General features: G+C 35.1%; 1 protein-coding gene across 5 annotated transcripts in view; it reads right to left on the bottom strand.

Moving 5' to 3' along the window:
* Positions 1-16,738, bottom strand: part of STRN3 (striatin 3) — a 66,823-nt gene that overhangs the window by 31,045 nt on the left and 19,040 nt on the right. For 4 of the 5 annotated variants that reach the window (XM_055795138.1, XM_055795153.1, XM_055795146.1 and 1 more), the window contains exons 2-7: positions 14,351-14,454; positions 9,278-9,351; positions 7,889-7,970; positions 7,412-7,591; positions 6,831-6,963; positions 5,030-5,171 (exon numbers count right to left, since the gene is read on the bottom strand). In XM_055795138.1, the coding sequence (XP_055651113.1) occupies positions 5,030-5,171; positions 6,831-6,963; positions 7,412-7,591; positions 7,889-7,970; positions 9,278-9,351; positions 14,351-14,454 (715 nt within the window). The remainder of the gene's footprint in view (positions 1-5,029; positions 5,172-6,830; positions 6,964-7,411; positions 7,592-7,888; positions 7,971-9,277; positions 9,352-14,350; positions 14,455-16,738) is intronic. The other variant, XM_055795141.1, reaches the window with a different exon arrangement.

The following is a 16,738-nucleotide window of genomic DNA, read 5'->3' as shown; positions in this document are numbered from 1 at the left end:
TTTAGAAAATTACTGTAGACGGCAAAACAAACAGGGCATTACCGATCAAGACAATGGATCTGAAGGAACCGGGAAAACAGGAAAAAACATAAGCCTGCAAACATGAATACTCAAAAACAACGCTATCAGCTGCTGAAACGTAGGTTGTAAATAGAGAACTAGACAAAACACTAACTGATTAAACACAGAGGCTGTGAAATTAATTTCAATTACGATTTTCAGAAACACCCAGCAGTGTTTCTCTCTGGTGCACCTAAATATATTCAGCTATATCAGAAAAGAGCCACGTAACCAGAAGAGCTCCACAATTCCCCCTTAGTCGAGAAATTCCTCAAACTGCCTGCAGTGTTTATAACCCACACTAAACTGGCATCAAGGATAGTGCAGAGGATCTACGTTGTTCAACACCATTTAATGAAGAAATAATGAAAAAAATATTGTAAATAGATTTAACTTTAAAAGATGACCCAGAGGACCACTGGATTCTAGTCACACTGCCACCCAGAATTCTGGGCACAGTCAGTCATTCTCTGACTCATGGTCCATCTGTAAAAAGAACTTTTGTGTTTCATGGAGAGCAGAAATTAAGTGATGAACACGTAGTTAAGTGACTGAAATCATAAGCAGAATAAGAAGACTAGATAATATGTAATATCTGTAATATGTAACAATATGTATTTATTCCTGTTTGCTTAAACAGAGATTCTATATGCATCTTTTTCCTGGCAATGCTGTATCACAAGGCATTTATAAACTTTTAAATCTAAAAACATACATTCATTTTTTAAGTATGCTGCATACTTTAAATTCTTTATTTAACTGTTTGAATTTGCTCATCTTTTACTGTTTTGAAGATAAGCCATTCCTAAGTAAAGCATGACACATGAAAGAATTTTAGATCATAATGTTTGAAAATAATTTAAGATTGAAGTATATTAAATGAGTCACAAAAAAAGAACATGTACATAAAAAGCTGTACTATAGGAAGGAGAAAAAAGCAATCCAAACTTCCACACTCAGTGGCTGATTTGAGGAAATTTCCAATAGTGAAGATGTTAACTATCAAATTTGGTGATGAAGTATTTTAACATATCTGAAGTTAGACTTACAGATAACACTTTGATGATTAAGTATTGAAAGTAATAATAAAGCAAAACTAGGCTATAGGTTTTGAGCCTAAACATCACAAGTTTAGTTTCCAGATACTAAACAAAAGCATTATAAAGAAATACATAAGTAAACATTTACATTTTTTCAGAGAGCCCAAATCTTTGCAAGAGCAAGACGTGATAAAAGGATGCCAGTAACAGGAAAGCTAACACAGGAAGAAAGAAAAAAAAAAAAAGCTAAGCAGGTAACCCAACAGAACAGCTATTTACATTATGAAGAAAGTATCAGTTTTAACTGAAATTCTAAGGTTGATGATTGATGAAATGGTTTAGAAAATAATGGCAAGTATTCCTTTAAATGAAGTTCCCCCTCTAAATAAATAAATGGATGCACCTGAGATTTCAAGTAGTAACAGTTCAGAGTTCAAAAAAATGTGACAAGCTAAAATAAAATGGTTTAGGCAATATTTTAGTTTAGAAGGCATTTAAGTGGGACAGTATTTGAAATATTATTTTTGACACATAATAAAGAAACATTATCTTTAAATGTCAAACTTATACACTGATCTTTAAAAAACAACCCCAGGACTTGACAGAACGTATCCTTAAAATCTATTTAAAAGAACAGCTGTATTAAAATCAGTGACGTACTATAAAAAAAAGCATTGCTACTACAGTTGGAAGTATGTCTTCTGACTCATTTAAATAGTAAGTTAGTACAAAATATGCAACTTATGAATATTGTCTTCATATGGCAAGACTTAGAACACATACTTCTTAAGATGAAAGTGAGTTTATGTTTATTCCTTCTTTGCCACTTCCTTGCCTCAGACATGAGTGTTTTGGCAGCAACGGAATTACTGCAGTTAAACCAGCTGTCACATAAAAGCAGTCACAAGTGTGTAAAAACCCCTAAAATGTTCTGCCTCACTTTTGCTATAGGTTCACTTAAACTGTAATAAAAGATATTCTAACTGCTTTCTGAAAAGTGTGGTGGGTCAATCCAATTTTTAAAGTAGATTTTTAAATTTTATTTTTAAGTTTGGGACTGTGCTGGTTTCAGCTGGGACAGAGTTGATTTTCTTCTCAGTAGCTGGTACAGTGCAGTGTTTTGGATTGGGTGTGAGAATAATGCTGATAGCAACAACTAAAACCATCAGTATGTTAAGTAATGTTTATACTAAGTCAAGGACTTCTCAGTTTCTCAGGCCCTGCCCGTGAGAGGGCTGGAGGGGCACAAGAAACTGGGAGGGGACAGAGCCAGGGCAGCTGATCCGAACTAGCCAAAGGAATATTCTGTATCATACTCAGTATATTAAGCTGGAGAAGAAGAAGGAAGGGGGGACACGACATGTTTGGAGTGATGGCATTTGTGTTCCCAAGTAACCATTATATATGTTGGAGATCTGCTTTCCTGGAGATGGCTTAACACCTGCCTGCTGATGGTAAGTGGTGAATTAATTCCTTGTTTTGCTTTGTTTGCATGCATGGCTTTTGCTCTGCATTTTTTAAACTGTCTTTATCTCAACCCACAAGTTTTCTCACTTCTGCTCTTCCAGTTCTCTCCCCCATCCTGATGCAGTGGGAGTGAGCACGCAGCTGTGTGATGCTTAGCTGCCAGCTGGGGTTAAACCATGACAGCCAGCAAATGAATCGCTCAAAAACAAGTTTGAAAAAATTTAACTTGCAAAGACAGCATTGCAAATAAATCACAATACCCCCACCACTGTTGTGGTTTAACCGCAGTCAGCGAAGTACCACGCAGCCACTCACTCACTCACTCCCCCCACACCCTGGTGGGATGAGGAGAATTGGAAAAAGGTAAAACCCGTGGGTTGAGATAAGAACAAATTAATAATTGAAATAAAACACAGTATTATAATAACAACAGTAATGAGAAGGAAAGAATAAGAGAGGCATAAAACTCAAGTGAAAAAAAAAACCTACGAGATGCACAATTGCTCACCACCCACTGATGCCCAGCCAGTCTCCAAACAGCAATAGCCGCCCGCCCGCCCCCCCCCCCCCCCCAACTCCCCCCAGTTTATATACTGAGCATGACGTTCCATGGTACGGAATATCCCTTTGGCTCGTTCGGGTCACCTGCCCTGGCTCAGCTCCCTCCCGGCTTCTGGTGCACCTGCTCGCTGGCAGGGCACAGGGAACTCAAAGTCTTTGACTTAGAGTAAGCACCACTTAACAACAAGTGAAACATCAGTGTGTTATCTACATTATTCTCATCTTAAATCCAAAACAGCACTGTACCAGCTACTAAGAATAAAATTAACACTACTGCAGCTGAAACCAGGTTTCTTGGGTTTTATTCCACTCCCCACCCCTCTCCTTTTCATTACGATTACTAGTATTATTGTTTTACTTTATTTCAGTTATTAAACTGTTCTTACCTCAACCCACAAATTTTACCTTCTTCCAATTCTTCTCCCCATCCCACCAGGCAGGAGGAGGGAAGCATGCAGTACTTAGTTCCCAGCTAGGGTTAAACCATGACAAAAAGCTAGTTCAGTCAATTTCAGCTGTCTGCTTTGAATAAAATCGATAAATCTTTGATTGTATGAATTGTAGTATAAAGCTGTCTTTCCTTCTATATACAATAGTTATAAGACTGAAGCTAGAACCAGAACTTTCTGCATCACTAAGCTTGCAACATCCCTTCAAATGTAATGTCAAAACCTTGACCTCGGGTCTTACGAGATGTCTTATACCAAGAGATCTGCTTGTTCAGCTAGATAAAAAGATGATCAAGAAACTAATCAAATAACATTGTCTTTGAAGGGGAACAACACCAAGCCACTAAAATGCTTCTAAAAATACATACGTATCACCAAAACTAGAAGGTAACAGTTTTTCTGGCTTTATCTTCCAACTAGAAATAAGACTGAGTTTTAAAAATAAAGGTAACGGACCCTTTGATACTAATTTCCAGGAAGGAATGCTTTCTAACCCTTGGTACCTTCAAAATCAAGACTTTTCTAGATTTTCCTGCAACACATGCCAGTATTTTGATTTCTGTAGACCCTTATATTCTTATTGCTCACTGAGGTGTTTATCCAAGTATGACAAATTGCCTCAATGACACAAAATGGTCAAACAAGGTGATCTAGTGGCACTTTTTGGCCTTACAATGAAAGGCTTAGAGTATGCAACCACAAAATTGCTTGTACCACAGTTCATAAACGAAGACAAGTCAATTTCCCATTTCAAGGCAGATGTGAAATTACTTAGTTCATATTCTTTCTCTACCCAAATTCTCTCCCTCTTGCAATTTCTTCTTTTGAAACAGGTAGGCTCCAGGATTTAGCATATTTTCTTTCACATTAGATTAGTAACCTACTTAATTTTATTATCTACTCTAAAATTAAAACAAATAAATAAAAAGTTGGGCCAGTACAAAAGTGCTTTATTGATTCTACTAATGCAAGCCACATTAGCAGTAACATCTAAAAATCTCAGCCAGAAGAACTAAATATACTAATTGCCCAGTTTAACAAGTACACCAAAAAAATTCATTTAACTTGAGCACAAAAAGTTTACAACTCCTGATCAGAAAAAAATAGGGGGGAAGATAATCTAGATTTGAAAGCAAATTTAATTCAGGTATGAAAACTTTCAGAAGTCTAACCTTTCTTTTTCAAGAAAGAAAATATTCTCTTTTAGTTTTGGAATCAAAACTAAGACCTGAAACAAATGTAACTACTAATTGTATTTGTGGCAAATACAACAGCATAGATATACATATATATATATACACGAAGCATCCAATACACTATGAAGTAAGCGTCAGTAATTTGATCATCACAATCATCCACACATCCATACCACCTTAGAAGGTACTGCAACTCTTATGTACTATCATGAACAAGTATTCCTTTCTTTTCTAAATGCTTTTGTTAGCATCTTACCCCACTCTGTTCCATCTCCTGAACTTCGAGCTTCTCCAGCTCCCTCACCATCTTCAGCTGTCACTAAAAAATCAAATTCTTTCAAAGCTTCTTCAGTATCTGGGTCATCTGTTAGGTCAGCAGCTAACCCTTCATTACCAATCTGCAAGCAGATAAACATTTTTCAGCATTTGAATCATGAACAGATTTTCTACTGAAATATTTAGGTTAGAAGTGATATAGACTTACTCCGAGTACTTGGTTACAGAGGAAAACATTTTTCAACATGAAATGTAAAAAGACACGATATAATCAGATTTAGAGCTGCTTTTGATCAGTAGTCTAGTGATAATGAGGAAACTAAAAGAATACTGACACTAGGCTTCACAACAAAAGCAATCTTGTACATCCCGGTCTTAATTTTTAACGTAAAACATATCAGTTGGAAAGTTTTCTTATTTTTCTTGCAATATCAATAGTTCTGCACAGCAGCTTTACAAACAAGCTGTGTTTTCTACTGGTCCAGAAGCGTTTTTTCTTTTTTGCTTTCCAGTTCTATTTCAGTGTTAACCGTAAGCATGGAAAATACAGTGGTTTCAGAAAAGTGTCTTTTTACTAGTTTTACCACACCTTCATCTTAAACAACCCTCCTCCCTACCAAGGCATCAGTAAAAAGCTTTCTTTTATTCTGCGGGTAGAGACTATTTCCACATAACATGGGGTTATGTTTCTATGACTTGTAGAATATTTTTAGTTTTGCAGAAAGAGACAATTTTTACAAAGGTAACTATATGCAATCCTTCTGTTTTCTATAAAAAGAACAAGCTTTGTCAAGAGTCAAAAAATTAGTGTAGTGTCTTCATACGTGCTTAAGAGATTTACTTATTAGACAATCTTTTTATCAGACTATCTACTGCCTCAGAACAAAAAAAGATTCAACTGATTGGCTGATTAATCTATTTCCCAGAAGTACAAGTTAATACCAAAGGTATGGTAGAAAACCATTCCTGACAAGTCAAGTTGGGAGATTAAGACTTGCATCAAGCCAAGCTAATGCTGCTAGCTATTTCAGGAAATTCAGTGCAGCCAGAGGGGTCATCAAGCTACAGAATACTCTACTGAGCAAAAAGCAATAAAACTGTCAGTATAATGTTTATAAATCAACATCTTTACATAAAGAAGCCCCAATGACAGGAAGACTCTTCTAATACAGAAGAAAAAGAACTAAAAAGGGACGGGTAATACAGCCTATCCTACCCAGAAAGCTGCTCATGGAATGGAAAACTAAAGACGAAAATAAAACAGGGCAAAACTTAATTGAACCTTAAACACAAGGTCACCTGGAGACAACTATCTGCCAGGCTCTTAAAATATCACAGTAAAAAGCTGCATAAAAGGAAGAATTAAACACATATTTGACATGGAACTGTTTTTGCCCCATTACATAATTCAGCTTCCCCTAATGAGTTGTTCCTACCTTCTCCAAAATTCAGAAAGGGTGCAGATTCTAGTATCTTAAATTTGCCTCATTAAGGGACTCAAAATATGCAGAGAAGCCAAGATGAAAAAATCAATTATCACTTTAAGCAATTAATTCATATTTGCAAACAGGTTGGTTGGTTGATTTTAAGTTTTCAAGGTAATATGTTGAATAAACCACCAAATTCACCAGTAACACAACTGCTTACAATCCATTCAAATTACAAAGGGGCAACAACATTTTAACATGACACATTTATAATCATCTGGGCAAAAATTATTTCCATTTTTTAAAGGGGATTTCAGATCTGTATCAAAATTTTTTTAAAAAAAAATATTTTACTTTGTGTTTCTTATTTATCCGGTGCTTTTCTTTTCCTTCTGCAATATCTTCTATCATGTCACTCTCTTCTTCTTCATCACTATCATCTGCATTTTCTAAGAAGTTAAATGTTTCAAGAACATCACCAGAATTCCTACATAAATAAAAACATTAAGGCAGAATCCATTTTACTTGCTGAAGAGATTCTAGAAGATTAATCAGATTAAATGCAATAGCTACCTAACAGCTTAAGGGCTTTAAAATTAGCAAAACAAGAAATGGTTGTACGAAGAAGTTTCTACAGGTGTCTAATTCCTTATGATAAAAGAACTACTCATCAGAATCTTTCCTTAAAATAACAACTCCAAAGTGGTTATATGACAAATTCAACTTCAATACACTATATATTTTCATATATATAATATAAATAGAAGACATTTATGTAATATAGATACATGTGTTCCTACGTATAATCAATTTCAATTAAGTTTGTAATCATTTGTAGTCAGCTGCACTCATAGGCATTCATATACTCAAACTGACTAGTAGATATCAATGACTAAGTAAAACAAACTTTATGCATTACTTATCTTTTCACTTACCTTTTTATTTCCTGTCCCTTTTGTTTTGATGAAGGAGATTCACCCCCATTAAGGATCTGTTCTAAGTTCTTTGTCTCTACTGAACCGTTTGGTTCTGAATTGGAGAGCCCAAGCAAAGACCTTACCCGCTGGGAGCGTACATCCAATATTGTATCTGTATAACCTACTTCCTGAAGATACCTACATGCATTAAGAGAAAAAAAAAATATATTTGAGGGAAAAATGAAAGAAATTAGTATTGACTGTTAAAAATTAATACCAGCATTATGTTGTTTATGGAAAAATAAGCTTCATCACTACCCATCTCATATGGAAAACCTTACCCTAAACTGCTTAAAGCTCAAGACTATGAAGTTGTGAAAAAGAAACCGCTATTTACTCACCTCAATTACCCTGTTTCATAGAGTAAGCATGTATACAGCTCCTCACACTTCAGGGAAAACTTTGAATAAACCAACATTCAACAAGGTTACTTACTGTCTCAGTAACTGTCTGCCTTGCTTCCAGGTCAATTGGCTATTTTGAGGTACTGCGGGAACCTCCATATCTTTGGTTTCTTCTGAAAGATACAGCATCACAGTTGGGTGGGGTTTTTTGTTTAGTGGGGTTTTTTGTTTTGTTGGTTTTTTTTAAAGATCAATTTACTTTTTACAAGATAGCAATGAAACTAAAAGCAAATCTTAAAAAAGCTTTAAATTAGATGCAGTCTTATGGAGCATTTCTTAATTTTTTTTATAATTCTTTGCTGAAGCATCAATTAAAAAATCCTTACCCTTTACATGCACAAAAGGAACTAGACAAAAAGATTTAACTTGTACACAAAAGAAAACCTTGGCCTGATCAGCTGAAGTGTTACTGTTAAGAAAACAGGCTTTATCTCTCACAAAACAGAGATGCTTGGAAAGCAACATGGGAAATAACGTTAACAGAAGCAGTGACATGTATCAGCATTTGGAGACCTAGTTAACACCTAACTTATACTGCTTATAAATACATACAAAAAATCCCATCAAACAAATATGAATCATTATTGCTAGTTTCAAGTGGATAGAAAAATACTCAAAATGTGGCACTTCTAAAGCAGAAGAGAAACCAACAGAATTTTAAAAAAGGGGGAATGAGGAATACAAATCTGTAAACCACAATTTTAAAGGTACACTACACAAACACAGGCCAACAATGTAACTTCCCAAAGACCTATATTTCAAGAGAAACCAGGTGCAATTCTGCTCATTACATAGTCCACAGTTATGAAAAATGTCTTCCTCTCTCTGCAATATTGTGAAAAGTAAAACTGTTATTATCAACTTTTTATCTACATTGGATGCACTCCAGGGTACCAGTAAAGATAGCCTATTTTTTTTCCTCTTAGGACTTTTCTTCCTTGATTTAAGATAAAAACAGAAGCTCAACAAAATTTTTTCCAGTCAATGCAGTACAATACTTTTTCTTCCTCGTTCTTTAAAAACTAGCATCCCATAGAAGTACCAAAGCCTGATAGTATTTCTTATGTTTATTCTGAACTTACGCTTTCCTTCTGAATAGATGGCACAACGCAAATAAATATTAAATCCTTCAAGGGGTATTATGAGAAATAATGAGAAGCAGCAGCTAAATAAGGAATTGTGTAACCTTATTTAAAGCTTTCTTCAACATTCAGACCTCTTTCAAAAAAGGAGAGGTCAATTAATTTTGATTTTCAGATTAAATAGTATTTACCCAATACCAAGCCCTTCTTGGACATCTTCTCTGTAACACATCTAAGCGGGGGGGGGGAAGACTGCAAGATGCAATAAATTTAACTGAGTAAATCTAGAACAGTATATAAGCAAGTTATACTAAAACAGACTATTGTCAAAAAGTTACCTGATTCAAAAGTTGGCATTTTCAAGTCACCTTGGTTCAATTCTGTGCCATATTTCAACTTATGGTATTTTGCCCTGAAAAAGTATGCAAATGTTTTAACAAATTAGCATACAATGCTTTTATCAACTCTAAGCATTCTACTATTCCCATTTAAAACAACCATACTAACACAATACAATTTATCACAATAAAACTGTTGTGGCAATTACTGCATCATACAATTATTTCTAGTCTTTCAAGAACACAGTTGAGATAGTCTTTTTACAATTATTTACAATTAGCAAATAACTCACAAAGTTTAGAATGTTCACCAACAACGTGGGGTTTTTCATGTGTCAACTACTAAAAGAACCTTTCAAAAACCAGTAGGTTCAATTATTTAGCACAGGTTATTTTTTCAGTTGTAGCACTGTCACAGTCAGCCAATCATACTACAATGAATGAGCCTCCTATTTGAGATCCCTGCCTATTTGCCACCCAGAATTTCCACGTCAATTTCTCTCCTGCTCTGTCTTTCCTTATGAAAAGCATCTTTCCCTCTGAAGAAGCAACCACATTAGAGTGCTACTTTCCCTCATCACATGTATTCTCTTACTGATTTTCTCTTCCTCATTGACTGGAGGCTTAGCTTCCAATTCCTGCTCAGGCCACTTATGCAAACATGCCTCACTCCTTCCCATCCCCTGACCTCTCATTCTCCATAATTTTTTAAAAACTTTATCTTGATGATACTATTTCGATGCAAGTATGCACAAGCCTTCCAAATCCTATTCTCTACCCAAGCTGCCTATGAAAATGTCTTCATCGCCCTTTACCTCCAGGAATAGCACATGAACTACTTACACCTGTATCCTGGAATTCTCTAACTTTATCCTAGACTTTTCATAGTTTGGCTTTTACCTCAAAGATCCTTTGCAAAAATACTCAGAATCTCAGGGAAAAGAACTCTAAATATTCCATAGTAGAGCCCTGCAAGTTCTCCGTAAAAATGCTAGAAGCCACATTTTCTATAAAATACAGCCGTCTTCATAATTCCAAACCAAACATTTGACAAAAGTTTTAAGAACACCTTAACTGTATCTAGCTCCCACCAATTTTAAATACTATACCCAAACATGAAATTTCTCAAGGTAAGATACATAATAGAGCACATGCTGGACAAAATCAAGAATTTCGAACACATCTTCTCAAATAGCTGAGCCACTGCTGCAATTTTTTCCAAACTGAAGGTAAAAGTTAATCTCAAATGCTGCCTGATATATTTGATGGTATAGAACGTTTTCTGAACTACAGAAGTTTTGCTATAATTGCAATTAGGAACAGTCTCATTAACAAACTGTCAGTAGATGGCACTATTGACCCTTTACAGTAAGATAAAATCCTGCATTCCATAGCAATTACACTGTAATGCTAAAAAACATGAAAAACTGTAAGGCTCCTGAAGACTAAGTATTTGTGTGACCTGAATCTGACTCACTGCCAATTAAACACAATATTTTTTAAAATTATTTTTCAATAGTTCATATTTCATCCATGCACTACCAAGACTGCCTACCCTAGGTGTTCTCCTTAAAGTGAGAGGCAAATCTTTGTTCCATATTGTAAGAGGGCAGTGTTCCACCAAGCTTTCCAGATAAAAGTGCATACTATGACTTATATGCCCTATAAAGTACTGTACATTCGGGGCTAAAAAAAAACCCAAAACAACCACCCACCACAAAAAAAATAATTAAGAAACCGTGAAACTAAATAAAGCTGATGAAATGTTTTGGCTCAATTCATAAGCGAAACCAATAAAATCACTAATTGGAAAGCCAACTTAAAGCTGTTCAATTTAGAGCTGTGGCGAATACTATTTAGGAGCAGTTGTTCCATTCTAGAGCTACAATTTCAAAACAATTAAAATTCTGCTTTAATTGTTCATTAGAGAAGATAATGATGTTATATCTAATCTAAAATTATACCAATGACTAGTCACTACAAATAAGCCAAAATATTGCTGCATGTAACCAGGTCAGTTGTGTCTTTCACATCACATCTGATGCTCAACTTCAATTTCACAGCAAGAAATTAAATTTTTAAATTCCAATAAACTATATATTTGCACATGTATTCCTGTCCATAATTTTACACAAACAAGGGTAATTATTACAGATCTTAAAAATCACTAACTAGCTACAGTGTTGTTGACAAGTCAGGGATGTTACTCCCCCATATCACACAGTAACTGAATTCTACAAGAGGCATCTTTTGAATCCTTTGAGTATTGACTTGATATTCTTCTAAGGCTAAATTTCCATGAGTGAAAAAAAGAGGACAAACAGTGCCCTAAGTTGTTTTAACTGCTTGCTGCTATTTAACTGTTGAATCCCACCACTCAAGGATACAAGCCAGCTCCAGTCCAAACCACATGAAGTCAAAATATAGCCACAGTTTTATGATCTCAGCAAGCCTTATTAATTTAAACACAACCATGCTAATGAAGCTTGGAGCAGAGTGGCTCAGAGTACACAACAGAAGTGGTCTGACTGGTCTGTAGAGCACCATAAAGGAATATACACTAGCGACAAACAATCCTATACATACAACTACAGGCCTAATTTTATTACAGAAATTGATACAGAACTACCAAAATATTTAAGGATATTAAAATAATTAAAAATTACTTCTCTAAAACTTTATCACACATTGTACACAGACTTAGAGATAAATACCAGAAATATCAAGCTGTTTTGTAACTACTACTGGATTTTATTTAATCTTACATAATGATGTCCTGTTTCATACCCTTCTGAGAAATCACAACAGCTATGATTGCCTGAATGAGTTTGTTTCTGACTCCCTATAATCTGATATTTCACTGCATGAAACTTTTTGACAGCATCAGGGAGTCAGCAACAAGGAGGAAAAAGGACGTAGAGAAGAATCAGGTGCAACATTAAAAACTGTTGTCAAGAATTTTCAGACCTGAAATTCTCATGATTTCTTTTGCTTTAGACACTGGTTTTTCTTCATTAGTTATGATTCTTTACTCAGAGGAAGAATGGCAAAAAAATAACATCCATTGTCCTGAACTCTTCATTCAGTGCAACAACCAAGAAACTAACATATTACATTCTTGGATGATTTACTGGCAAGTCAGTACCTACTGGCTTTCCTTACTCAATTGGTCATACTCTTGCAATTAGATCCCCTCAAACTACTGAGCATTTGTAGCAAAAAAAATAACAGAAAACTTCCTTGTTGCCTCCCACACATTCACCAATCAACCCCAGAGTTTGAGTTCCTGTTTTTAGCAATCTTCATGAGAATTCTGGCTGGGACTTAAGCAAGGATTTTCCTCTTGAAAAGTATGCAGTGTTGGCTTGTACCACTAGCCACAAGAACTAAAGCAAACTGCATGTTTCTGCTGTTCTGCTTCTTTTGTACATATGTTTACAAGTTTCTTGCCCATCAGATGAATTTTGGAATTTCATGGGAAGGCAAACTATGAAGGCAGCTGCATTTCAGGAGAAAGCAGGAGTGAGCTTTCACCAACACCACTCATCTTCTGCATTCTGTTATATGATGTCTTCACACTCCAGCTGTAATTAACTGCCTCTGATGTATTTCAATAAGTAGGCAATCCTCACAGCCTTATGGTATGCATTTGCAGAAAGCCTCTTGGTGCAGCACAGAGTTTATTACTGCCAAAAGAACCAAACTGGTCTCCAACTTCACAAAGTTACTTATACCCAAGACACTTGGGTCTGCTATAATAGCATATTATTCCTTTGATACATGCAGTGTTCTTTATAAGAGCACCCACACCCAAACACTTTGCATACTTTTCATCTGCCTTGAATCCAGCGTGACTTGGACATTACCTATATGATGTAAGCACCTAACTTTCAGCCTTACACTGGTTGGAAACCTTGAGTTACTTTCCATTTTGAGGACAGGGCTGAATGAAGAAATAGATCCTTTCTGCCTATTACTTTACCAGAAAACACATGTGCTGATATTGCTTTCCACATGAACATATGCCCTTTTCTGAAGCACCTTTATACTGGAATGTTCACACAGAGGTATGTCCGCATCCTTGCCAAAACATTATTTTTAATATGAAACTAACTAATCAAAGTTATTTCTGTACTAGTCACTTACCCATACTACTAACTGAAAATTTAACATACATTTAGACATACACTTGGACAACTAACTTAATGTCCAGGTGAAGCCTCACAATACTCTGCTACAAATTTTTAAGATTGCTCTGGCAGAAATGTCCCCCTCAAATCAAAATGAACAACTAAAGCTATCTCTTTTGTTGTCTGATCCTCAAGATGTTTACACTGTTGAATTCAGCTACATTTTAAGAGCAAGATAAAATTAAATATAAGAATTGAGTCCACTACTGAAAATATAGGCAAATGACAAGATTATTTCCCTAGTGGTTTTGCAAAATCAAGTACTAATTTTGGTCAAACAAAATAACCAGACGACAGAAGAACACACAGGTTTGAAGGCCATTAGCCTGCATGGACTGAATGGAATTTTAATTTTTAAAGCATTAATTAATGCTACAGAAAACATACCCACTGAGACTAGAATAAAAACCCAATACTTCAAAATGTAATACTAACTTTTAAAGGATTCTGTTATGTCACAAAATATAGTTTCCATCGTGCAACACACACAAAGTAGTTGTAGGGAATCAAGAGAAAAGTATTTCTATTCCTTTCAAGTTTAATACCACTGAAGAGCAGATAAAGGCATAGTAATAAGGCAGAAACAGTTTTAGAATGTTTATTCTTCCTTAATATACTATTCTCTAACTCATAAAAGAGAAACTGTAATTTGAACTTTGTGTGTTTAGGACACTAGCCCAAACAATTTGAAAATTATACTTTTTATTATAGCAGACACTAACATTTAGTCAGAAAACATTGTGTAAAAATGACCAACCATAAAGACAGTTTACATAAAGTAACATAGAATCACCTAGCAAAGATAGTTCACAATGTGATCGAATTCCTTCTAGTCTGTAAAGTCTTCCAGGTCAGATAAAAACAGAACAGTTTTTATACCTACCTTTCTTGTTTTAATGCATATTCTAACATTTTTATTCTTCTTACTAAATCTTTCTTCAAATTTTCTTGACCCTTTCTTTCCCCTTGTAAAAACGCTATCCGAGCCTGAAAACACACACAAAAAAAAAAAAGGATTTTATTCCATTCTGTTCCCAAATCAAAGCAATGAAGTCTGGCTTGGAAGGAAGGAAAAAAAAAAAAAAAAAAAAAGACACAAAACACCAAAACCAAACTGTTTCACATTAATAATTTCAGTCAGTCATTAACAACAATATTTCTGCCCTAGAGACTAAGTATTATTTTCTGTTCATAAATGCTGGCAACTTTGCCTTGAAATAAAGGTATTAGTATAGTAACTCTAAAAGAAGGCATAAATAGCAGTCATGTTAAACATTTTAATATATGCACACATTTTCATCCTTATGGCATTGTTTGCATAAATTCTACTATATATTTTCTTCCAAACCCAAAGCCTTATTAAAATAGGTACACAGCATACTTTTAAGCATTTTAGGTTTTAATGCCAGTATATTGAACAGATTACATGAATGCAAATACAGGATTTATAAATCCATTATACAGGAAACAACTATTTTATGGATTCACATTTTACTTACTACTGAAGACAGCTGAAGGTCAGAGTATCACGGGAGAATTGATTTTTGTGTGAAGTTCTATATGGAGAAAAAGAATGCTTTTTTTTTTTTTTAAAGCATCAATCATATTACCCACCTAACTTACAAATAAGTAATGAAGCTTCCCACTTGCCTGCTTAGTAGATAACAATGAATACAGTAGAACATACAAGCTATCTTAACTAATGCAAAAGGTCTAGTGGAAAACTACAGTAGTTGAAAAATAAAGGTAGTAAAGTTTGTTGAGAAAGAATTAGTCTCTTCACTACAAAGTGAAAGGACTTATATTTTGTCATTTGCAAGCCAAAATCCTATGGAAGACAAGGGAATTTGCACATGTGAATACAGAATTTAAATAGTTAATGGTATTACTGGATTGGCCATCATTACAAGAAACCACAGACTCATTTGCCCTCATTATGACTTTAAATTGACTGAAGTCATTGGATAGCTAATTCAAGACAAGATTTAATACATATTTTTCTTGAAAGAGGGATTAGAAAAATAGAATATGGGGAGTAAAGCTGAGACCACTTTGTTCTACAGAGCTGAAGATGGACTAAGAAACAGCAGAGCTTTAATCAGCACCTAATCCATCCCCTTGAAGATTCTGTTAAAAGCAATGGTTGTACACTTTCATTACTTTCAGTGGTTAAGAGTCTGAAACAGTCTAACAAGGATAGCATTCTTGCATTGCTCCTTTCTCAAGAGTAAGTGATTAACATATAGAACTTCACACATCAGCCCTGATTTTAGCCCCCCTGGCCTTCTGCTTAATAATAAACCAAATTATAATGCGTTCTTTCACCTTGCATTAGCCAACTAATGATTTGATCAATTAAAATTTAAAATCCTAGTGAGAACAAGACAGTTACATTTCAGTTAAAAGTCTGTCATCAAAGCATTCTCAACTAACCACTGCCACTTGGTGAGAAAGAGTAATTCACCAAACAGTGCATGGCAATAGAGAAGGGGGTGGGGGGGAAAACCAACACCAGACTTAGTAAGGATTGCACAGGTACTTCAAGATAAAGTGTAGAGACCAAGATCCAGAATCAGCTATTTTAAACAGTGGGCTCCCAATGGAAGGGGATGGAGAGAGTTGAACAAACCCAACAAATACACTCAACTGCAATTATGTTTCTTAGATTCTAAAAAATACCGTACCACTGCCTCTAATTCAAAAGAAAGTTAACAGCCTTCTGTAGAAAACTACAAGTATACATAATTTGCCCTCCTCTAGTACCTAAGGCAGCAAATGACCAGACAATTTCACAAGCCCAGCTTGTTACCCCAATTTTCACTAGCTGAGGATAAGACAACAAAAAAATAGTATCCTTATACATAAATACGGAAGTACACATAAAATAGATATAAAAGTGGCTTGTTTGTTTTTTTTTTTAATAATCACTTTACATGCATGCAATACCATACTTCAAACGTTTGGAAATTACTGTGTGCACACAGATCTTTTTTACAAAAAAAACCCCTGCATACTTTGATAATTATCACCTAAGAAAGGTTATGAAAGCTTTTATGCTCATGGACTTGAATGCAGTTCTCAACTCTTTCCAAAACTCAAGTCACCTGTAAACGATGGTCTCCTTCCCTTCTATTAGTCTTCTTTCATTGGTCAGCACCTTTTCGTAAGTATTTGACAAATCTTAGTTGCCAGCTGCAGCTGCTGGGCCTTATTTAATCTTCAGCTTGCTGATAATGGAGAGGAAAATAATATAGCTGCAATCATACACAGA

This window comes from Falco peregrinus, chromosome 1 (assembly GCF_023634155.1).
Source record: "Falco peregrinus isolate bFalPer1 chromosome 1, bFalPer1.pri, whole genome shotgun sequence".
NCBI classification, from domain to species: domain Eukaryota; kingdom Metazoa; phylum Chordata; class Aves; order Falconiformes; family Falconidae; genus Falco; species Falco peregrinus.
The sequence above is the reverse complement of the archived record's forward strand: the minus strand, read 5'-3'. Positions and strand labels throughout refer to the sequence as shown.